Source organism: Entelurus aequoreus, linkage group LG15 (genome assembly GCF_033978785.1).
Source record: "Entelurus aequoreus isolate RoL-2023_Sb linkage group LG15, RoL_Eaeq_v1.1, whole genome shotgun sequence".
Classification (NCBI taxonomy): Eukaryota; Metazoa; Chordata; class Actinopteri; order Syngnathiformes; family Syngnathidae; genus Entelurus; species Entelurus aequoreus.
This window is the reverse complement of record NC_084745.1, coordinates 35,199,468-35,225,318: the sequence shown is the minus strand read 5'-3', so window position 1 is coordinate 35,225,318 and position 25,851 is coordinate 35,199,468. Positions and strand designations below refer to the sequence as shown.

Sequence of the window (25,851 nt, the reverse complement as noted above, 5' to 3'; positions counted from 1 at the left end):
AGGACGCCGTCTGGAAGTCGTCCCCGGTACTTGTCGTGTTATTGCTGCACAGTGGGAAGCGCCACGGCATGTTTTTAGACGCGTCTGAGTAATATGATTATGACTCTTGGACGCCAACGTAAAAGGCGAAGTGTAGAAGCATGCAGCCCGGCCCTTGACCAGCACAATAAACTGTGGAAATAAAATTAAAAAAAACAAATATAAAATCACCAAAACCACAAAAAGGAAAACGGCAAAAAGGAATAATTTAAATGTTGACAGTGACACTAAAGGCCTACTGAAACCCACTACTACCGACCACGCAGTCTGATAGTTTATATATCAATGATGAAATCTTAACATTGCAACACATGCCAATACGGCCGGGTTAACTTATAAAGTGCAATTTTAAATTTCCCGCTAAACTTTCGGTTGAAAATGTCTTTGGATGATGACGTATGCGTGTGACGTAACCAGTGAAACAGAAGTATCGGTACCCCATTGAATACAATACAAAATAGCTCTGTTTTCATCTCATAATTCCACAGTATTCTGGACATCTGTGTTGGTGAATCTTTTGCAATTTGTTTAATGAACAATGAAGACTGCAAAGAAGAAAGTTGTAGGTGGGATCGGTGTATTAGCGGCGGACAACAGCAACACAACCAGGAAGACTTTGACTCGGATAGCAGATGCGCTAGCTGACGCTAGCCACCGACCGCACGGATGATCGTGGTGAAGTCCTTCGTCCTTCCGTCGATCGCTGGAACGCAGGTGAGCACGGGTGTTGATGAGCAGATGAGGGCTGGCTGGCGAAGGTGGAGCGCTAATGTTTTTATCATAGCTCTGTGAGGTCCCGTTACTAAGTTAGCTTCAATGGCGTCGTTAGCAACAGCATTTTTAAGCTTCGCCAAGCTGGAAAGCATTAACCGTGTATTTACATGTCCCTGATTTAATAGTATTGTTGATCTTCTGTCCATCCTTCCAGTCAGGGATTTATTTATTTTGTTTCTATATGCAGTTTGGCACGATGCTATCACGTTAGCTCCGTAGCTAAGTTAGCTTCAATGGCGTCGTTAGCAACAGCATTTTTAAGCTTAGCCAGGCTGGAAAGCATTAACCGTGTATTTACATGTCCCTGGTTTAATAGTATTGTTGATCTTCTGTCTATCCTTCCAGTCAGGGATGTATTTATTTTGTTTCTATATGCAGTTAAGCATGATGCTATCACGTTAGCCCCGTAGCTAAAGTGTTTCGTCGATGTATTGTCGTGGAGATAAAAGCCACTGTGAATGTCCATTTCACGTTCTCGACTCTCATTTTCAAGAGGATGTGGTATCCGAGGTGGCTTAAAATACAAATCCGTGATCCACAATAGAAAAAGGATCCAATGAGCCAGCTTGTACCTAAGTTACGGTCAGAGCGAAAAAAGATATGTCTTGCACTGCATTCTAGTATTTCACTCTCACGTACCTCATCCACGAATCTTTCATCCTCGCTCAAATTAATGGGGTAATCGTCGCTTTCTCGGACCGAATCTCTCTCGCTGCTGGTGTAAACAATAGGAAAATATGAGCAGTCCTTCCTCCGGTGTCGTCACGCTACTACCGGTAGGGGCAAGGCTTTTTTTTATCAGAGACCAAAAGTTGCGAACTTTATCGTCATCATTCTATACTAAATCCTTTCAGCAAAAATATGGCAATATCGCGAAATGATCAAGTATGACACATAGAATGGATCTGCTATCCCCGTTTAAATAAAAACATTTCATTTCAGTAGGCCTTTAACACTAAGGACTGATAATTACTAGGGATGGGCACCGAAACATGGTTCCATAATGATACCAATGCCGAGACTTAAAGAACAAGTACCCATCGATGCCTTATTTCGGTGCTAAATAAATGCAAACTCTGCAACTTGCAACAAGTGCGTGGTGGTGATATTGTGCCAGTAACGTTTTGTGAGTAATCTAGCACAGTGGTTCTTAATCTGGGTTCGATCGAACCCTAGGGGTTCGGGGAGTCGGCCTCAGGGGTTCGGCGGAGGTCAAAACACACTTGACTCATCGTGTAAATACAAACTTCTCCCTATCGGCGTATTATGGATACGGAAACGGCTGACTGGTTTGCAGGTGTGTAATTTGTAGTGAGTTTATGCACTGTTGGTTTTGTTGTTTGAACAAGGTGATGTTCATGCACGGTTCATTTTATGCACCAGTAAAAAAACATGGTAACACTTTAGTATGGGGAACATATTCACCATTAATTAGTTGCTTATTAACATACAAATTAGTAACATATTGGCTCTTAACTAGTCATTATTAAGTACTTATTAATGCCTTATACGTCATCATCATGGCGCCGATGAAGGCTGCCTCGGTGCTCTCGTGCGCTCTGTTTTGTTTGTTTTTGTACATAAATTGTGTTTCCGGGTGCTCTTACACCCGCAAAGAGCTACTGAACATCAGATCCACTATCCCTATGGACTTGTTACCGGTCATCTTAGCGTCAGCTGCAGATTTGGTCCATTCTGTGCTCAAAAGAGAGAAACCGCATCGAAGAGGAAAGCGAGCGGGCGCACTTGTCCGTCTTCGCGGACGGGGATTGCGCACGCCTCTATCAGGCATCTTCCTCTCCAACGTCCGCTCACTTGCCAACAAGATGGACGAGCTAGCGTTGCAAGGACTTCTCCTCATCCTGTGTGTTGTGTTTCACGGAGACTTGGCTGAGCGCAAGTGTCCCGGACAGCGCGCTTCAACTGAAGGGCTTTCATCTCCTCCGCGCGGACCGAGACGCGGCGCTTTCTGGCAAAAAAAGAGGCGGTGGACTATGCTTCTTTATCAACAATAGCTGGTGCACAGACGTGACTGTGATTTTTAGACACTGTTCTTCTTCTCTGGAATATTTATTCATCCACTGTAAGCCCTTTTACTCACCGCGTGAGATTGTTTCATTCACTCTCGTGGCTGTTTACATCCCGCCCGGCGTGGACGTCCGTGACGCTCAGCGCGCGCTCGCAGGACAGATCTTACATGTGGAACGGTCTTTTCCTGACTCTCTTGTTATCGTGCTTGGTGACTTTAACAAGGGAAATTTGAGCCAGGAATTACCAAAGTATAGACAGTTTATTAAATGCCCGACCAGAGAGGAGAACACGCTGGATCACTGCTACACTACATTGAGCAAGGCTTTTCATGCTGTCCCGCACGCTGCTCTTGGACTATCAGATCACGTGATGGTGCACTTAATCCCTTCATACAGACAGAGACTGAAACTGGCTAAACCTGTTATGAGGAACATTAAGTGTTTCACCGCCGAGTCTGTGGACGAGTTGCGTGCTTGTTGGGAAACGACAGACTGGGAGGCAATTGGAGCGGCCACGAACAATCTGGACGAGTATACGGACACTGTGACCTCATACATACAGTTCAATGAGGCGCGCATCATTCCAACGCGCACCAGGGTTTGTTATAACAACGACAAGCCCTGGTTCACACCCAAGCTCTGACAGCTGCGCAAGAAGAAGGAGGCTGCGTGGAGAAGCGGGGACCGAAGTACATACAGAGAAACGAAGTACCACTTCACCAGGGAAGTGGAGAAAGCTAAATCTGTGTACTCTAACCGTCTACAGGAACAGTTCCGCTCCAATGATTCTGCGGCAGTTTGGTGAGGTCTAAGGGCCCTTACGAACTATAAGCCCAAAACCCCCCAGGCCCTGAATGACCGGACTCTCGCTCAGGGCCTCAACACACATTACTGTCGTCATGAACGGCCTTCAGCTCATCAAAGCCATGCTCCCCCCACCATCACCCTCCCCACCACATCATTAAAGGAGTTAAAGGACTCAAGAGGATGTACGCCGGCAGTTCTTGAAGCTGAATACGCGGAAGGCCCCCGGGTCGGATGGTGTCTCCCCCTCCACTCTCAGACACTGTGCGGACCAGCTGGCTCCTGTCTTCAATGACATTTTTAACACCTCTCTGGAGCTATGCCGCGTGCCGTCTTGCTTTAAGACCTCTACCATTGTCCCTGTCCCCAAGAAAGCACGGATCACAGGACTAAATGACTACAGGCCGGTCGCGCTGACGTCTGTGGTCATGAAGTCCTTTGAGCGCTTGGCCCTGCCCCACCTCAAGGACATCACCGCCCCCCTCCTGGACCCACTGCAGTTCGCCTACAGAGCCAACAGGTCTGTGGATGATGCAGTGAACCTGGCCCTCCACTTCATCCTGGAGCATCTGGACTCCCCAGGAACCTACGCTAGGATCCTGTTTGTGGACTTCAGCTCTGCCTTAAACACCATCCTCCCTGGACTGCTACGAGACAAGCTCTACCAGCTCAGCGTGCCCGACTCCCTCTGCAGTTGGATTAATGACTTCCTGACAGACCGAAGACAGCACGTACGGCTGGGGAAGATTGTCTCGGACAGTCGAACCACAAACACTGGTACTCCTCAGGGCTGTGTACTCTCCCCCTGGCTCTTCTCCCTGTATACAAACTGCCAATCCGTAAAACTGCTCAAGTTTGCGGATGACACCACCCTCATCGGGCTCATCTCGAATGGCGATGAGTCCGCCTACAGGAGAGAGGTGGACCGGCTGACGTCCTGGTGCAGCCTCAACAACCTGGAGCTGAACGCCCAGAAAACAGTGGAGATGATCATGGACTTCAGGAAAGTCACAGCCCCACCATCCCCCCTCACCCTGATTGACTCTCCCACCCCCGTCCCCATTGTGGACTCCTTCCGTTTCTTGGGCACCACCATCACCCAGGACCTCAAGTGGGAGCTGACCATCAGCTCCCTCATCAAGAAGGCCCAGCAGAGGATGTACTTCCTGCGGCAGCTGAGGAAACTTAAGGTGCCGACCGAGATGCTGGTGCAGTTTTACTCAGCCATCATAGAGTCCATCCTGACCTCCTCCATCACAGTGTGGTTCCCCGGCGCCACAGTCCAGGATAAGAATAGACTGCAGCGCATCGTACGTGCTGCTGAGAAGGTGATTGGCTGCAAGCTCCCATCCCTCCAGGACTTGTTCTCCTCCAGGACCAGGAGGCGTGTGGGTCGGATCACAGCTGACTCTTCTCACCCTGGACACACACTATTCTCCCCTCTCCCCTCAGGCAGGAGACTACGCTCCATCCAGACCCACACCTCCCGCCACCTGAACAGTTTTTTCCCCTCGGCCATCAGGCAAATGAACAATAACTCCTAACAGCAGCTCCTTGAATTCCTTGAATCCCTTCTAAGTCTATCTGATAGCTCAGTCACAGCTCTTTTTATACCAAATCAATCAATCAATCAATGTTTATTTATATAGCCCTAAATCACAAGTGTCTCAAAGGGCTGTACAAGCCACAACGACATCCTCGGTACAGAGCCCACATACGGGCAAATATGTGTTTTATGTGTTTTATGTCGCACGTTTGCACCAAGAAAAATTCCTAGTTTGTGAACCCGTTCTCAAACAATGGCAATAAAACTATTCTGATTCTGATTCTGATTATTATTCGGCATGGCCTTATTATAACCCTAACCCTCTAACCCTGGCCCTAACCCTAACCAAATAACTCTAAATTAAGTCTTTATTACTTAGAATATGTTCCCCTAGTGTCCAAATAACTCTAAATTAAGTCTTTGTTACTTAGAATATGTTCCCCATACTAAAGTGTTACCAAAAACATATAAGTTTGTCTTGAATATGGAAAAAAAAACATTTTATTTTTCACTAAAGAAGGGTTCGGTGAATGCGCATATGAAACCGGTGGGGTTCGGTACCTCCAACAAGGTTAAGAACCACTGATCTAGCATTAGTTTACAACAACAACACAGGACTTCCTCATGAAGCACCGATGGCGGTTACTGCCATAGAGACGTTGCATTCAGGAACACCCGTAATTATGAGCATCAACATTGCAACTCGATTAAGTTGTTTTTTCCACGTTCTCTGTTTTGTAGTGCTGCAATAATTCTGAATTATTTTTGTAGAAATTTAAATGTATTTTTGGTTAAAATGTGTATGTTATTAATTTTTTTTAATTACCCGTTCTGACACAGTTTAGGCAGCGGCACCGTTTTTATCGAGTTATATTTGTGTCTTAATTTTGAGGTCGCAAAGGCAGATTTTGAGGACAGATAAATATATTTTGCAAGCACCGACATTTTATTTTGAAAATAAATTAAACTCTAAAATGTTTAAGTGAATAAAAATGTATTTTACATTGTTTGCATGTTTGCTAATATCTATATTAACACTCAATGATTACTGCTTTCTGTCAGTACCATGTGCTCTCTTACGCCCCCTCTCTTCCTTTCTCAATCTCTGACCTCTGCGCATTCAGATTTTTTTTCTACACTTGCTCAGACTTTCACTGTGCGTTTGCGCATGTTTAGACGCACCGTTATATTTGTGTCAAAAAGGGAACCAATCCAAGAACTGGACAAATGTACGCTCTGATTGGCTGATTGGTCTCCAATTACATTGCTTGTTGCGTTACCCCGGCCGGAAGCATTAGTTTGCGCCTGATGGAGTCAACTGTCGTGTCTCAATTCGGCGGTGGCATTCTTTCAAGGATCCAACCTATGCGGTCGAGGAAGTGTGGGTCCTGGACAGTGGAGCAATGTGAATTGGGAGGGTCTAGCCTTCACTTCCTGGTTTTGTCACCTGTTCACATCCTGCGGCTTGTGGAAAAGTGGAAAAAAAGAATAGAAAGGATAGACCTAAGAAAATATTTAATTATGAAGCAAAAGTTGTTTTAGGTTTATCGTGTGTATTTGGAAAATGCAGCTAATGGGAGTCACTGTTGTAGCCTTCAAAGTCCTCTAAAACAACTTAAAAACCCCCCATCAACGTTTTATATATACAATTCAAGTTATATATATATATATATATATATATATATATATATATATATATATATATATATATATATATATATATATATATATATATATATATATATATATATAAAACGTAGTAATCGATACATTCATAACAATATGTAATATGTACAATAGTTATCGTATTTTGGTCATTTTATGCATTACCGGAACATCTTTCCTCAGTGCGTTTATTTCCGTTTCTATAGCAACGCGCTTCTGGAAACAAATATGGATGCGTTCTAATCATGGCAGACTAGATAACAGACAACAAAGAAAACATTTTGGGACAAATGAGGATTCACATTCTTATCTTTTTGAAGCTGAATATACAGAGGATGAACTGCTGTTTATAGAGGCGAGCACGAACAAGAGGGTGAAACTTTGGAGCAGACGGAAGCCGAGAGACTGATTTCGGCGTGACACTGTAAATGCGGAATTTGGAGACAATTTCGACATAAATAGACCCTCAAATAACCCGAAAATAACGTCACTGGCCAGCTGGACCAAACACAATTGTCCATCGAGTGAGTCACACTTTAATATTGATCATGATACACGCAGCACGTCATGCGTGTTATTACAACTACAGTACATATGCTGTCTGGCTAGCTCTGTACATGTGCATGTACATGAAATGTGGGCTAATACTGTACAGATACTGTAATATAATTGTTCATATTTTTCAGTCGGTACATATTGGTGTTCAATCGCAGTGTTGTGCATTACAAACTCAAATGCGATTCGGGTACTGACGCAGAAGCTAGCTTATCTCTTGTCTTAGCAAGCTTACGGCTAAGACAGTAGTAAGACAATGTCTTACTATGCTAGAAAAAGAGTTCCTCAGTGTTCACTTTTACAATAACAATGTCGCTACAGTTTGGTTATTATACAGGTTACAGAACATAAATTAAGTATTTTCAAAGTGATTTAGAGGCAGAAGGGATTGCTCCCATTTGCTGCATTGCCAGGCGCAAAGAATGAGCTGATTTTTACAAATTTAAATGCAAAAAACCCCCCAAAACTTCTTGTGAACGATAGACTACATTTTTGTGAACGATAGACTAAATTGCAAAAAAAGTCCAGTTCCCCTTTAAGGCAAAAAATTAATCACAACAGAGGTAGTTTCAACACTTTTTTAAAATTAATTTATACAGGTTAAAGATGCTTTCAAATGATCAGCCAAACCTATATATATATATATATATATATATATATATATATATTATATCCATTTCTCTTTGCTCTGATGTCCTTTAAACTTTAAATTGTCTTGGGAGTCCATTTCCTCCTGGATTGTCCTAAACACAACAGCAGAGCAAACATAAACACAGGATCATATTAACAGTGATTCAAACTCTTTTTTTTTTAAATTAACATTTTCCAATGAAGTAAAAATGTACAAACAAACAACTAATATGGTTTATATTGTAAAAGTAGTTTTAAAAGATCAACTATGAGAGTCACACATATAATAAGACATGAATCAAGCTATTTAGGTGTAAAAATAAAATAAAAAGATGTAAGGCTTTTACTTCCAAACGTTGAAAAAATTATGTACATATATACAGTATACATGTCAGGTGATTAGAAAAACAATATACAAAAAAATTGAGGGGTTGGGGGTATATACACTATGTACATGAACCCCTTCTCTACAATATTTTAAAAACAAAATGTTTATTTAGCCACATTTTTATTAGAACATAGGAAACATACCTTTTAATTTTTCCTTTTAAAAAGTCAGCCAACATTCTCTGTTAGGTCAGGCTAACCTGGTAACCTTGCAAAATGTTGTGTTTTGCTGTCAAATTGCAGCATTTCTCTCATGTAGTATTTTTTTGCGTGTTTTGGGCTTTTGAAGCATTTTTATTTTGCATATGTTTTTGATCCTCTGGGGTGTGATTGCAGCATTTTCTCACTTATGTGTTTTGGCTTTGGATCATTTCTGTGTTCAGAGCGTTAGTCCATATGAGCCTTTGTACAAATGTCATCTTTTGTCACCATAACCTAAGGACGCATGTTTAGAAGAACCTCTTTCAAGGTCAGGACAAGATAAGTTTCCAATAAGAAAACAACCCATGTCCGTATCTGCTTGTTCTCAGGGGAATACACTCTTGTTTTCCCCTCACAACCATTGAAGTGGGACTTTAGGAGTTCTTGTCTGTATGGTAGCATGTGTTATTACTTGATTAGTTGAGACCATAATTATATCCTTTTTGGAATTGAAGTTAGTCTATTTGTCGTATCAAATAGCGTCAAGTAGCATGGTTGTTTTTGGGAAAGTATTAGCCCATCACACTATGTCCTTAACCATTAGCATCGTGGTGTTAGCTTTTAGCACAACGCACAAAAATGAGCATTACCACTTTGCCCTTCAATCTTCAAAAAACATTAGTATCCTGGTGTTAACTCTTACAACTACAACCATTACTGTATATATTATCATTAACCTTAGCCCATCATACAGTTACGTTTTGGATATTAGCTTACTGGTGTTAGTTTTTAACACAAAGTACAGCCGTATGCACTAGCCCTTAGCATATCATCTATTATTATTACGTGCTATTTTGGAGTTAGCCTTTCGCACAAAGTACTACTATATGAATGAACATTAGCTTTAGCCTTTAACCTATCATGCTCCACTATTGTATCATTTATTGTTTTGCATATTAGAGGTGTGGCATCTAACGATTCGATCCGATTCTGACAATTCGATTCAGAATCGACTGTCTATTCAACACGATTCTTTATCCAAACCGATTCTTGCAATGTATGATAATTGTAATGAAACCTTCGAAAACAGGTTACAGGTTAGAAAAGCTCCTTCTGGTTGCATGGAAATGGCCTAAAAACACCTTTTTACAAGTTGATTTGTACAAACCCCGTTTCCATATGAGTTGGGAAATTGTGTTAGATGTAAATATAAACGGAATACAATGATTTGCAAATCATTCTCAACCCATATTCAGTTGAATATGCTACAAAGACAACATATTTGATGTTCAAACTGATAAACATTTTTTTTTTTGCAAATAATTATTAACTTTATAATTTGATGCCAGCAACACGTGACAAAGAAGTTGGGAAAGGTGGCAATAAATACTGATAAAGTTGAGGAATGCTCATCAAACACTTATTTGGAGCATCCCACAGGTGTGCAGGCTAATTGGGAACAGATGGGTGTCATGATTGGGTATAAAAACAGCTTCCCAAAAAATGCTCAGTCTTTCACAAGAAAGGATGGGGCGAGGTACAGCTCTTTGTCCACAACTGCGTGAGCAAATAGTCAAACAGTTTAAGAACAACGTTTCTCAAAGTGCAATTGCAAGAAATTTAGGGATTTCACCATCTACGGTCCATAATATCATCAAAAGGTTCAGAGATTTTGGAGAAATCACTCCACGTAAGCGGCATGGCCGGAAACTAACATTGAATGACCGTGACCTTCGATCCCTCAGACGGCACTGTATCAAAAACCGACATCAATCTCTAAAGGATATCACCACATGGGCTCAGGAACACTTCAGAAAACCACTGTCACTAAATACAGTTCGTCGCTACATCTGTAAGTGCAAGCTAAAGCTCTACTCTGCAAAGTGAAAGCCATTTATCAACAACATCCAGAAACGCCGCCGGCTTCTCTTGGCCCGAGATCATCTAAGATGGACTCATGCAAAGTGGAAAAGTGTTCTGTGGTCTAACGAGTCCACATTTCAAATTGTTTTTGGAAATATTCGACATCGTGTCATCCAGACCAAAGGGGAAGCGAACCATCCAGACTGTTATCGACGCAAAGTTCAAAAGCCAGCTTCTGTGATGGTATGGGGGTGTATTAGTCCCAAGACATGGGTAACTTACACATCTGTGAAGGCACCATTAATGCTGAAAGGTACATACAGGTTTTGGAACAACATATGCTGCCATCTAAGCGCCGTCTTTTTTATGGACGCCCCTGCTTATTTCAGCAAGACAATGCCAAGCCACATTCAGCACGTGTTACAACAGCGTGGCTTCGTAAAAAAAAGAGTGTGGGTACTTTCCTGGCCCGCCTGCAGTCCAGACCTGTCTCCCATCGAAATTGTGTGGCGCATTATGAAGCGTAAAATATGACAGCGGAGACCCCGGACTGTTGAACGATGAAGCTCTACATCAGGGGTCCCCAAACTTTTTGACTCGGGGGCCGCATTGGGTTAAAACAATTTGGCCGGGGGCCGGGCTGTATTTATACAGTATATATCTATATCTATATATAGCTATAGATATATATTAGATATATATACGAACCCCATTTCCATATGAGTTGGGAAATTGTGTTAGATGTAAATATAAACGGAATACAATTATTTGCAAATCGTTTTCAACCCATATTCAGTTGAATATGCTACAAAGACAACATATTTGATGTTCAAACTGATAAAGGTTGTTTTTTTTGCAAATAATCATTAACTTTAGAATTTGATGCCAGCAACACGTGACAAAGAAGTTGGGAAAGGTGGCAATAAATACTGATAAAGTTGAGGAAGGCTCATCAAACACTTATTTGGAACATCCCACAGGTGAACAGGCAAATTGGGAACAGGTGGGTGCCATGATTGGGTATAAAAGTAGATTCCATGAAATGCTCAGTCATTCACAAACAAGGATGGGGCGAGGGTCACCACTTTGTCAACAAATGCGTGAGCAAATTGTTGAACAGTTTAAGAAAAACCTTTCTCAACCAGCTATTGCAAGGAATTTAAAGATTTCACCATCTACGGTCCGTAATCTTATCAAAGGGTTCAGACAATCTGGAGAAATCACTGCACGTAAGCAGCTAAGCCCGTGACCTTCGATCCCTCAGGCTGTACTGCATCAACAAGCGACATCAGTGTGTAAAGGATATCACCACATGGGCTCAGGAACACTTCAGAAACCCACTGTCAGTAACTACAGTTGGTCGCTACATCTGTAAGTGCAAGTTAAAACTCTCCTATGCAAGGCGAAAACCGTTTATCAACAACACCCAGAAACGCCATCGGCTTCGCTGGGCCTGAGCTCATCTAAGATGGACTGATACAAAGTGGAAAAGTGTTCTGTGGTCTGGCGAGTCCACATTTCAAATTGTTTTTGGAAACTGTGGACGTCGTGTCCTCCGGACCAAAGAGGAAAAGAACCATCCGGATTGGGTAACTTACACATCTGTGAAGCCGCCATTAATTCTGAAAGGTACATACAGGTTTTGGAGCAACATATGTTTCCATCCAAGCAACGTTACCATGGACGCCCCTGCTTATTTCAGCAAGACAATGCCAAGCCATGTGTTATATCAACGTGGCTTCATAGTAAAAGAGTGCGGGTACTAGACTGGCCTGCCTGTAGTCCAGACCTGTCTCCCATTGAAAATGTGTGGCGCATTATGAAGCCTAAAATACCACAACGTAGACCCCCGGACTGTTGAACAACTTAAGCTGTACATCAAGCAAGAATGGGAAAGAATTCCACCTGAGAAGCTTAAAAAATGTGTCTCCTCAGTTCCCAAACGTTTACTGAGTGTTGTTAAAAGGAAAGGCCATGTAACACAGTGGTGAACATGCCCTTTCCCAACTACTTTGGCACGTGTTGCAGCCATGAAATTCTAAGTTAATTATTGTTTGCAAAAAATATATAAAGTTTATGAGTTTGAACATCAAATATCTTGTCTTTGTAGTGCATTCAATTGAATATGGGTTGAAAAGGATTTGCAAATCATTGTATTACGTTTATATTTACATCTAACACAATTTCCCAACTCATATGGAAACGGGGTATGTATAAATATATACATATATATATATATATATATATATATACATATATATATATATACATATATATATATATATATATATATATATATATATATATATATATATATATATATATATATATATATATATATATATATGTATGTGTATGTATACATATGTGTATGTATGTGTATGTATGTGTATATATACTGTATATATTTATGTATGTATATATACATGTGTATATATGTATAGATATGTGTGTGTGTGTATATATACTGTATATGTGTATATGTATGTATGTGTATATGTATGTATGTGTATATATATATATATATATATATATATATATGTATATATATATGTGTATATATATATATATATATATATATATATATATATATATATATATGTATGTATATATATATATATATATATATGTATATGTACATATATGTATATACTTATTTATATGTATATATGTGTATATGTATATATGTGTCAGGTCAGGTCGGTTGGATCTGCTACTGGTAACCTGTAATCCAGTACAACCTGTTTCAGGGTCGGGCTGCCGGCGACTCAACTGGCACTCCCATCAGTGCCCAACTGGGGCTGTTGAGGTGGGTGGCTAGACACCCTGGTGGAAGCAAAAACAAGATTCGCCAAAGGCCAAAGGGCACTCGCCCATCGGCCATCTAGCAGGGTAGGAAGAGCTCAACATCCTTGGCCAGACGTCTTCCTAGGAGAAGGACAACTCTGACTACAAACCTGGGTATGTAATACCCGTAGACTTGGTGTTTACACTGCACCGTTGGGCGGATGAGCTGAACAAACCAGCAAACGGCCAGGCCGGAGGAGGTCTATACATATATATAGACTCAACGACCATGTGTAAAGGAGTAAACCTTCCAAAATCAGGAGTGGAGCCCCGAAGGCGGATTGGTGCCTTGCAAACACTGTTTCGGCAGCTCCTGCAGCCAACCTGATGCCAAACGTCATGCTCAGCATTCCTTTGGATTTTATCAGCAAGGCCGAGAGGGGGATCCTGACGACTGGGCAACCCAGGATCTCCGTATGTAATGCCCAGGCTTACGCTCTGGAGAGGACACTCCAGCTTCACTTTTAACCAAGTGTGGAAACAACACGGATTCTGACAGTTACGGGTTATAAGCCCCCATCCAATTGGCGTAGGAAAGGGGCGCCACGGGTCAGTTTCGACGGTGGAAGGGATCATCGTGTCTCATCGGTCGACTACCGTCCGCCTTAAGCCAGGCAGCCCCTGGTCAAAAAGGTGTCGTCACGCCAACGTTTGCCTGCTTCAGTGGGTGCCTGGAGCTTAGTGTACTGCAAAGGCATGAAAAGCAGACGGTTAATTTTATGTACCAGACAAACAAAACAAGAAAAGAAAGAAGACTCCAGCTCTTCGATTAGCAAGCTGGAATGTGCGAACAATGTGTACAGGAATCTCTGATGACCTTCGTGAAGTGGACGACGCCAGAAAGACGGCCATCATAGGTAAGGAGCTTGCCAGGCTTGATGTCAGCATAGCTGCTCTTCAAGAAACTAGGCTAGCCTCCAGTGGGTCTCTCAGAGAGGCTAACTATACATTCTTTTGGAAAGGTAGAGAACCTGAGGAGCCTCGTCAGCAAGGAGTTGGTTTTGCAGTCAGAAACACACTTTTGACATCAGTGGAACCTCCATCAGGAGGTACCGAGCGGTTGCTGTCTATCCGTCTCAGCACTGCTACAGGTCCAGTGAACATTCTCAGTGTCTATGCTCCTACTCTTTCTTCAACTGAGGAGATTAAAGATAGATTCTATGAGCAACTTGATGAGCAGATCAAGGGTTTTCCTAAAGATGAGTGCTTAATCGTCCTTGGCGATTTTAATGCCAGAGTAGGCGCAGACCATGCATCATGGCCATCTTGCTTGGGACACCATGGCACCGGAAAGATGAACATAAATGGCCAGAGGCTGCTGGAGCTATGCACCTATCACAACCTCTGTATTACAAACACCTTTTTTAAGAGCAAACCATCGCACAAAGTATCATGGAAACATCCCAGGTCTCATCGATGGCATCAGCTTGATCTGATAATCACTAGGCGGTCGTCACTAAAAAACATTCTTATTACTAGAAGCTATCATAGTGCAGATTGCAATACGGACCATGCCCTTGTGAGCGCCAAAGTGCGCCTTCAGCCCCGTAAAATTCATCGCTCCAAAGCAAAGGGTCGTGCCTGCATTGACACATCAAAGATGTCAATTTCATGCAAGGTGGATGATTATGTATCAATATTATGGAATGCCCTCCCGGTAAAAGTTAGAGATGCTACCTCAGTAGAAGCATTTAAGTCTCATCTTAAAACTCATTTGTATACTCTAGCCTTTAAATAGACTCCCTTTTTAGACCAGTTGATCTGCCGTTTCTTTTCTTTTCTTTTCTACTCTGCTCCGGGGTGGACCGCTAGCCTGTTCATCAGATGGGGACATCTCTACGCTGCTGACCCGTCTCCGCTCGGGATGGTTCCTGCTGGCCCCACCATGGACTGGACTTTCGCTGATGTGTTGGACTTTCACAATATAATGTCAGACCCACCCGACATCCATTGCTTTCGGTCTCCCCTAGAGGGGAGGGGTTACCCACATATGCGGTCCTCTCCAAGGTTTCTCATAGTCATTCACATTGACGTCCCACTGGGGTGAGTTTTCCTTGCCCGTATGTGGGCTCTGTACCGAGGATGTCGTTGTGGCTTGTACAACCCTTTGAGACACTTGTGATTTAGGGCTATATAAATAAACATTGATTGATTGATTGATTGATTGAACCCTGGACCAAGCTCTTCAAAACCTGCCGGAGCATAATGCTACAGCAAAATGGAACGCCATTAACACGCGAAGTCCCAGAGAAGGGTCAATTGACATTTTTACCTAGAAAACACACAAGAGGGTCATTTGACCCCTAGTCCCCACTGTGGACACTCCTTTTGTTATGAAAATGTGGCTGTTAGTGGCACACGGCAGGGGGCCACTTGAGCCTGTGTGGGGGAGGGGACCTTACAGCTCAAGCTTTAGTTCTGAGGTAGGTTGTGTGTGTTTTTGCAAGGATCAACAGAATGAAGGGATCAACACTCTGACATTTATTGTTAAAAAAAATACAAAACAAAACATATTTACAAAGAATGAAAAAGCAACTGTTTTCCCAGTTTTGGTGTGGAGGGTTGTTGCAGAAGCAATTGTTATTTTTGTGTGCCAAAAATAGTTTAAAAAAAAAAATTTACAAAGAAAAAAGCATATTTACAAAGAATGAAAAACCATGTCCATGTAAACGTGACTGACATACATTTGAGCAGTCACTCACAATCCTGGCACTGCCATTGCTCCTTTCGGCATTTCCCACATGTATAATTTTTCTGTCTACCTAGACAAACTGCCCCTAACAGCCTCATTACCATAACAAAATGAGTGATTAGTGTATTCGGGAAAAGCGTCGGGCCAAATGACCCCTCTCTGGGTCTTCTAGGTAGACAGAAAAATGCTGGGACTTCTAGTGTTAAAGAAGCAATTTACAATACAGCTATTTCTACTTTTGGGAAGAGGGAAATAACTAGTCACGAGTGGTTTAATGCCTATCTACCAATCATGGAACCAGCAATTGAGGCCAAACGCAAAGCATTTTTGGCATACAAGAGATGTCCAAATGCTCAGTCACTTGCAACACTCAAGAGTACTCGTTGTTCCACACAGCGCATTGCCAGACAGTGTGCAAACAACTATTGGCAGCAGCTCTGCGAAGATATCCAGATGAGTGCTGAATCTGGTAACATCCGTGGCATGTACAATGTTATAAAGAAAGCAGTAGGACCTGTTATAAAACGGACTACTCCAATTAAATCTCGGATAGGGGAGAAGATTACCAATCGAGAAGAACAGATGGTCAGATGGGTGGAGCACTACTCAGAACTACACAGCCGTGAAACAACTGTCTCTGATGCTGCTCTAAATTATACGAAGGAGCTACCAATCATGAATGAACTTGACGAAATGCCTACAATGGTAGAGCTTGAAAAAGCTATTGATTCACTTCCATCTCACAAAGCACCAGGTAACGATAACATTCCACCTGAAGCTATCAAGCAAGGGAAGCCTGCCCTGCTTAAACCGCTGTACGAATTACTGTGTCTTTGCTGGGAGGAAGAAGGAGTACCTCAGGACATGCGTGATGCCACTATTGTGTCACTTTATAAGAATAAAGGGGACCGCAGTGACTGTAATAGCTATAGAGGAATTTCTCTCTTGAACATCGTTGGAAAGGTTTATGCACGCATAATCCTAAACAGGCTACAGATACTTGCAGATCGTATCTATCCTGAATTCCAATGTGGTTTCAGGGCTGGAAGATCGACGACCGACATGATATTTTCAGTCAGGCAGATTCAAGAGAAGAGTAGAGAACAAGGTCAACCTCTTTACATGATGTTCATAGATCTAACTAAGGCTTTCGATCTTGTCAGCAGGAAGGGCCTGTTCAAGCTACTACAAAAGATTGGATGTCCTCCAAAACTACTCAGCATGTTGATCTCTTTCCATTCCAACATGAAGGGAACAGTCTTGTATGATGGATCCTGTTCGGACTCCTTCTCTATCAACAGTGGTGTTAAGCAGGGCTGCGTCTTAGCACCAACTCTTTTTGGAATATTCTTCTTTATATTCCTGTCCTACGCTTTTGACACATCCATTGAGGGTGTCTATCTACATACACGGTCTGACGGCAAATTGTACGTGCGAAAACCAAAAGGAGGTCAGTGTTAATCCGAGAGATGCTTTTTGCAGACGATGCTGCTCTTGTTACCAACACCAAAGAAGCCTTACAACGTCTAAGTGACTGTTTTGCGAATGCTTGTGAACAGTTTGGACTTATAGTTAGCCTGCAGAAAACCAATGTCAGTGTTCAAGGTGCTGCAAATCCTGCTATCAAGATGAATGGTGTCACTTTAGAAGTAGTAGATAATTTTATATACCTAGGCTCGACAATCAGCAATAAACTCTCGCTTGATGTTGAACTTGACAGGAGGCTTGGAAAGGCAAATATCATCATGGCTAAACTAGCAAAGCGAGTATGGGAAAACAACGCTCTTACTCAACATACAAAGATCCGAGTTTATCAGGCCTGCATTCTCAGCACTTTACTCTACGGAAGCGAGACCTGGACTACTTACATGAGACAAGAGCGTCGACTTAACGCTTTTCACATGCGGTGCATCAAACGTATCCTTGGTATTAGTTGGCAGGACCATATTCCACACAGTGTCATTCTTCAGCGGGCTAATATCCATAGCATGAACTCTCTTCTTAGCCAGCGCCGTCTTCGATGGCTGGGACATGTTCGGCGGATGGAGGACGGACGGCTTCCCAAGGACATAATGTATGGACAACTGGCTGCTGGTTCCAGACATGTTGGTCGTCCCTCCCTCCGGTTCAAGGACGCATGCAAGAGAGATCTAAAGGCGTGTAATATTCCCTTGGACAGCTGGGAGATACAGGCGGAGAACCGAAATGTCTGGCGTCAAGCGGTTAGACGGGGTATCGCAGAGGCTGATTTGAGGAGAGGCCAGCTCGCAGAGGAGAAGAGAGACAGGAGGAAACATACTGCAAATACCATCGCACAGCAGGAGCGGGATGAAGTCTCTACACATGTTTGCACTAAGTGCAACAGGGACTGTCACTCAAGAATTGTCTTGTACAGCCATGCTAGGCGTTGTCAACAAACATGAATGTACCGTATCAACAAAACATCAAGTTAAAATGTGAAAATTATAATTAGATATGTGCATTGTATAATTGCAACACTCATTAAAACTGAAAAGATATTACTAATAATTGACTAAAATAGGATGATAAAACTATTTAAATTTAAAAAAACAAAACTATTAATAATAATTAAAGTACCATTACAAAATTAAAAAAAAATAAAAATAATTAAAAATAAATTAAAAAAAAAATTAAACACCAAATCGAAATAAGTGTCTGACACAAGAGCGTACATTAGCATGGTCATCTGTGACTAAGCTGCCAAAGATATATATATATATATATATATATATATATATATATATATATATATATATATATATATATATATATATATATATATATATATATATATATGTACGTACGTACGTGTATATATATACATACATACATACATGTATGTATGTATGTATGTATGTATGTATGTATGTATGTATGTATGTATGTATGTATGTATGTATGTATGTATGTATGTATGTATGTATGTATGTATGTATGTATGTATGTATGTATGTATGTATGTATGTATGTATGTATGTATGTATGTATGTGTGTGTGTATGTATGTATGTATGTATGTATGTATGTATGTATGTATGTATGTATGTATGTATGTATGTATGTATGTATGTATGTATGTATGTATGTATGTATGTATGTATACACATATATATATATACACATATATATATATGTATATATATATATAAATGTAGCTTTAACACTCCTGCAAACTAATGTGATCTCTTCAATAAATGATTTGGCTTGAATTTTGCTGTATAAGGTGTGTTTTTTAAGGAGTGATAACAACAGATGGGATATTAAGTCTTCCTTGAACTTGGCCCTGATAAGTTCTCCTGTGGTCTGAATCACATTCCTCCGACGGTCCCCATCCTCTTTCATATTCTCCTCAGAGGCCAAAACAGGAACTAACATTGGAGGGGGAAATGTTGTACAGGATGTGAAGACATAATTGTTGCAGTTCCCAAACGGCCTTGCACCTGCAATAGCTGTCTCTCATCTCACCTCATCTCTCCTTTCTTCTTCACCTCCTTCCTCGTCAGGCACAGTGGCGGCCATCGCCGGTCTCCACCCAGGCCAGTGCATCATCAAGGTGAACGGCATCAACGTGAGCAAGGAGAGCCACGCCAGCGTCATTGCACACGTTACTGCGTGCAGGAAGTACAGGCGACCTACGCAGGTAAATAATTGTCATTGAAAAACAATTAAGCAGACATTTTGACACAGTGCAAACAGAAGTAACTATATAATTGTATTATTATTATTAGCAATTATGTTTTACCTTAATTTTGTAAATCTTTTTACAATAAATGTACAGTGTTACCTCAGCTTAAGAGTGCCCAAACTTAAGAGTTTTAAGATAAGATACGCTTTTAGTTTGCAAGTAAAAATTTAGGTTACCAGCATCCCAGCCATTAGTTGGTGTTGCAAATATCACAGTAAGATCTGATCAAAACATCTGGTCTTACATGCCAGCATTAGCTTATAGCTTAAGATAGACATAACTTTGTTTTCAACCATGGGAAGGAAGAAAGTTAGTGTGAAGGACAGCGCAGACAAGAAGTGAATTATATTCATGAAATTAAAGAAATAAATCATCTAAGCTATGACCCAGTGTGACACAAACTTGGTGAAGAAATTCCAGCAAATTACTGCTTGTCTGCACCATACTGAAGCAGGATGAGTGGATAACGTATGTCAAAATATGTTAAAATAATATCTAAACAGCAGACATTTATCCACAAAAATATGGAAAAAGCTGTTGTTGGTGTGTTTGACAGAGTAGCAGTAGCAGGAAAAATATATAGTATAAGGCAAGGTAAATAATGTACATTATTTTTACATTACTTCATGAAACTACTTGTTAGTATCACATTCTATTGTATTTTTTTTCATACAATACTTTTTTACGGTGGTGCCAAGCATCGATTAAATGTATTTCAATTGGAGACATTGATTTGAAAATACAAGTGTTTTAAGTTATGAACGTCGTCACAGAATACTTAAGCTCATAAATTGACGTACTACTGTAATTATCATATGTTTAGAATGACTGAGGTACATTTCACTGTACTGTATATACAAACACAGTTAATACCTGTACACAGTAAACACTTGTATTTCAAATCAACAATCATCAAAAATGCCAATAAAATTAACTAAAATAATATCTTATAATTTTTTATATTTTTTGTGCTTTTACATTTTTTTGTAGTTACCCTATTTTATTTAATACAGGGGCAGCAGACAATAGTAAACATTTCTGTTAATGTGTCAGTGTTGTAAATAGCTAATTTTCAACTGTAGTCCCTGGGCTGGGTATAAAATGCTAACAATTAATAGCAATAAAATAAAACACAACATAATCATAACCCTACATTGCATAAAATATTGATAAATACAAATAAAAAAAGTTATTGTTTTATTCAAACATTCTAAAAAAGCCCACACAATAATTAAATATGTTCAATGATATGGTATTTATTGTGCCCATTAGAAACTCACCCAAGCAGGAATCATCGACTTTACTAAACAATGAACTGAGAATGTATCTTTCTTTTATGATACATGTATGTACAAATATTACAATAGATCTATATTTATTTTTTTATTCATAAGAAACGTTTTAAAGGTCACTCCAATCACTAAATAGAACCTGAAAAATAAAATAAAAAATAGAGAGTCATAAAATGAATAGGGAATACGAATGGTAATAAAATGCAAAAATATAAATATGTTCTATAAACACTTGGAAAATGCTTTGAGGAATACAGTACATTATGGTTATTTACTAGTCTGCACTTTTCTTTTTTCCCTCCAATTTAAGCTGCAATATATTCTTACTAAATGGTGTTTAAACTTTTGCCACTGAGGGTCGTACATTAAAAAAATGAAAGCATGCTGGGGCCATTTTGAAATTTTTGATTTTCAAAACCAATGAAAATATACAGTACAGGCCAAAAGTTTGGACACTCCTTCTCATTCAATGCATTTTCTTTATTTTCATGAGTATTTACATTGTACTATGAATGAACACATGTGGAGTTATGTACTTAACACAAAAGGTGAAATAACTGAAAACAAGTTTTATATTCTAGTTTATTCAAAATAGTCACCCTTTGCTCTGATTACTTCTTCGCACACTCTTGGCATTCTCTCAATGAGCTTCAAGAGGTAGTCACCTGAAATGGTTTTCACTTCACAGGTGTCATAGTTTTATTGCCTTCAGTGACAATCTACTAGATAAATAGTCTTGAAAATAAATATTGTGACCATAAGGGCTTCTCTCAATGTTATTGAATGTTAGAGGTCCTGTGGACCTAAAAGGGTGTCAGTCATTCATATATACCGGTGTGTGTGTGTGTGTGTATTTTTTTTTACTTTCAACGCTTAAACATCTATCGATCAACATCAGATCTATTTGTTGATGTAAAGTAAATTTTTTCATACCCCTTTTTTAATAAGAAAAACACAAAGTATGTAATATTTTCCCACAAAAAATGTTCAAAGTGGAATATTTGATGTGAAGTAATGTGAGCCTTATATAGGTAGATAATTCAAAACAACATTGCTTTTAGTTAATTATTCTTTTTTGAGCAATGGCAGTTAAAAAAAAAAATCATACTAAAAGTCTCATGGATCCAAAAGGCCCCCACTTATAGAAGTGTATATATATATATATATATATATATATATATATATATATATATATATATATATATATATATATATATATATATATATATATATATATATATATATATAATTTTTACTTTCAACGCTTAAATCTCTAGTTCAGTGGTTCTCAAACATTTTTCACCAAGTACCACCTCAGAAAAAACTTGGCTCTCCAAGTACCACCATAACGACCAACATTAGAATACAGTAGCGTAATCGGCCTAAGTATTCATTTATAAAGGCGGAGGTTTTATTTAACAAGTATATGTAATATTTTTGGCCACTGTATCATTACACACTGTTTGAACAATAACACTGTTTGAATTTAGGAAAATTAAACACTGTACTTTATTAAAGTTAATGTTAGGCGTACCACTAGATGGGGCCCAACCACAGTGTAAGAATCACTGGTATTGATCAATTTCCGATCTATTTGTCGATTTTTTTTCCCCCAGCAATGACAGTTTTAAAGTAAAAAACTGCCTATATGGCAGCTTTGTGAGTTTAGTGTCAACATTGCAACATTTTCTTGTTACATTACACCTTTTTTCTCTTTTATTACAATTTGTAATGTTTTTTGTTCCTTTTTTGTAATATGATTTTGAAATTGTGCAGCGGGCCTTCCAAAAAATGAGCTCCCAGCTGCAAATGGCCACTCTTTGGACACTCCTGTTCTAACTGGAAAGGCCAATATTCGACGAGTATGGTGATGCATACAGTGTACTGAAATATCTAATAATGGGAAATTATGTTATTAAAATAGAAACTCACATGTTCAGATACATTTGTTTTTGTTAAGTTTTAGTCTTAATGAGACAGTAGAGGGTTCCAGTACATGTTTAAAGGGACTGATATTCAGCAAAGACACGAGGAAACGTGTGTGTGTGTGTTTGGGTTCTAGTTGCGTATTAGAAAGACCGCAGACCAGTTGCCAAGCGCAGCATGTAAAGTTGGCCGTAAAGCCACAGTGGGTTAGGGTGTGGGCAGACCAGACAGACGTACAACCGTGTGGTTTGCTAGAGCGGTATGATTGGCCATCTTGGTCTATTCCAATACCATGTTTGCACAGGTTTGGAAATACTTTTCAACTTGTGCTCAGCCATTTGGTGTTCCTGTTGCATACAAATGTAAGTGGTGTTGTTTTTTTGGCCCCAATGCAGCAAGATACAATGAAGTGGGTATACAACAACAGTGAAAGCGCCCAGGAGGACAGCCAGAGAAGCAACCAGAAGGCCACCCTGGAGGAGAACGGTGATGGCTTTGAGTGCAAAGTTGAAGGTAATTGCACGTTATTTTTGTTCCTATGGAATTACTCACATGGGAAAGAAGGTGCCTGTGGACGTAACGCAGGCACCTTTACCAACTGCTTGCTTGCCTCTGCTAGTTACCATCACTTCCTTGGATTATGGGACCATAAGGGCTTCTCTCAATGTTATTGAATGTTAGAGGTCCTATGGACCTAAAAGGGTGGATTGTATTAGTGGGACTCATGTACAGTATCTCACTAAAGTGAGTATACTCCCATCATTTCAGCCATTTTATCATATTGTCCAACATATTAAACTACTGTATATTTTCTGGTATATAAACTGCACCCACTAGAAAAATATATATTTTTCCATATTTTAGCCTCACCTGACTACAAAGCCGCAAATATATATGTTTCAAAACGAGTTATTTACACAGAAAGATTTTGTAAATGTTTATTTACATACCTTATTTGTTTCCAAACGGTGTCTGTAACACGGCAGTAAAAAGGCTTATAAAACAAAACAGAAGTCATCGTCGTGGACCCACTAGCTGCAGAAGCTAGCTCTCCAATTAGCTTGCTAAACAGACTCAATAACTCCACGCCTCGGTGAAGTTTTGGTGAATATACTGAGGAATTTGTTAAACTAAAACAATACTAAAATAATGCCATTGTAAGTTACTAATACTAACACAGACACTTGTAAAAGTGTGAGCATGTTAGCTAATGCTAACAACGCTAACTTCATTACATTACGATAGCACGTACAAATATGCATGAAAACACTCCTACAGACATCACGCATGGGACGGTTTAGTAAGTATGAATAGTTTTAGTTATATTGTAAAACGTTGCTTGGAGTGATAAATGAAGAATCCATTCGAGTAAAAACGCTATGGACAACTAGAAGCATACTTGCCAACCTTGAGACCTCCGATACCGGGAGGTGGGTGGTCGGGGGGGGGCGAGGGGGCGTGGTTAAGAGGGGAATATATTTAAGCTAGAATTCACCAACTCAAGTATTTCATATATATATATATATATATACATATGTATGAAATACTTGACTTTCAGTGAATTCTAGCTATATATATATATATATATATATATATATATATATATATATATATATATATATATATATATATATACATTTATTTTATTATACATATAAATAAAATAAATACTTGAATTTCAGTGTTCTGGAGGCTATCCAGTAGATGGCAGTATTTTCCTGTTTAAGAGTGTCACAACATTGCTGTTTACGGCAGACAAACTGCTTTACGGTAGACTAAACGTGACTGCTGTTGTTGTGTGTTGTTACCGCGCTGGGAGGACGTTAATGAAACTGCCTAACAATAAACCCACATAAGAAACCAAGAACTCGCCCTCAATCATTCTACAGTTATGACGTCATTGGGCAGGCAAGCTGTTTATATTGTGGGAAAGCGGACGTGAGAACAGGCTGTCTCCACTCAGGTCCGCATTGAGCTGGAGGGGGCGTGGCCTCCAGCTCCGGCTGAATACCGGTAGTTTGTCGGGAGAAAATTTCTGCCGGGAGGTTATCGGGAGAGGCGCTGAATACCGGGAGTCTCCCGCTAAAAACGGGAGGTTTGGCAAGTATGACTAGAAGACGGAACGGCACTAAACAAAAGAAAATACAATAGACGTTCACCCCCCAGAACCTGCAGTGAGCGAACTCGTCCAAAAGATGGCGACATAACCAAAAACAATAACACATCATTTGAATGTCTCTGCTCAGTTTTATGAAAACTATTTGCATTATGGCCATTAGCAAAGAAACATCCAAAAATTAGCCGCACCGTTTTATAAGCTGCATGTTTCAAAGCGTAGGAAGAAATAGTCCGGAATTTACGCTACTTAAAATGCGTATAAACCCATCTCAAACAACATTTGTTTTCCTTATGGCGAAGATGACTCATTTTAGTAACAGGAGTGAGATTTTTGCATTGAATTGGAAAAAACATGAACAATAGGCATTCTTCCAATCCACTTTATTAATATATCACTGTTTAAAAAGTAAAAGGCCCCCACAGTAGTTAAAATACACATTAAAACTAAGATACAACTAAAGACAGTCTAGATAAAAAACATTCAACAAAAAAATTAAAAAAACATCAAATAAAATAGACAGATCACACACTTCATACTGGTTTAATAGCCAAGGAGTAGAAATATGTTTTAAGATGTGATTTAAAACAGGGAGAGGTCCGAATCACCAGAGGGACATCGTAGCAACCGGAGAGAAAGTGTGATCCCCTCTGGATTTAAATGGGGATGACAAGAACAAACTGATCAGCAGACCTCAGAGACCTTGTGAGGGTGTATATTTTTAAGAGGTTAGAAATATATTGAGGTACTGATCCATTAAAAGAGTAAAAAACAAACAACATTTTTAAATGAAGTGGGAGCCAGCGAACGGATGCTTAAATGGAGGTAATGTGGGCCCG

At 40.1% G+C, this 25,851-nt stretch overlaps 1 protein-coding gene across 1 annotated transcript in view; it reads left to right on the top strand.

The window, feature by feature from the left end:
• prex2 (phosphatidylinositol-3,4,5-trisphosphate-dependent Rac exchange factor 2) overlaps positions 1–25,851 on the top strand; it is a 230,730-nt gene that overhangs the window by 101,251 nt on the left and 103,628 nt on the right. Inside the window, exons 20-21 of the mRNA XM_062021283.1 lie at positions 19,497–19,633; positions 23,292–23,409. Of these exons, the coding sequence (XP_061877267.1) occupies positions 19,497–19,633; positions 23,292–23,409 (255 nt within the window). The remainder of the gene's footprint in view (positions 1–19,496; positions 19,634–23,291; positions 23,410–25,851) is intronic.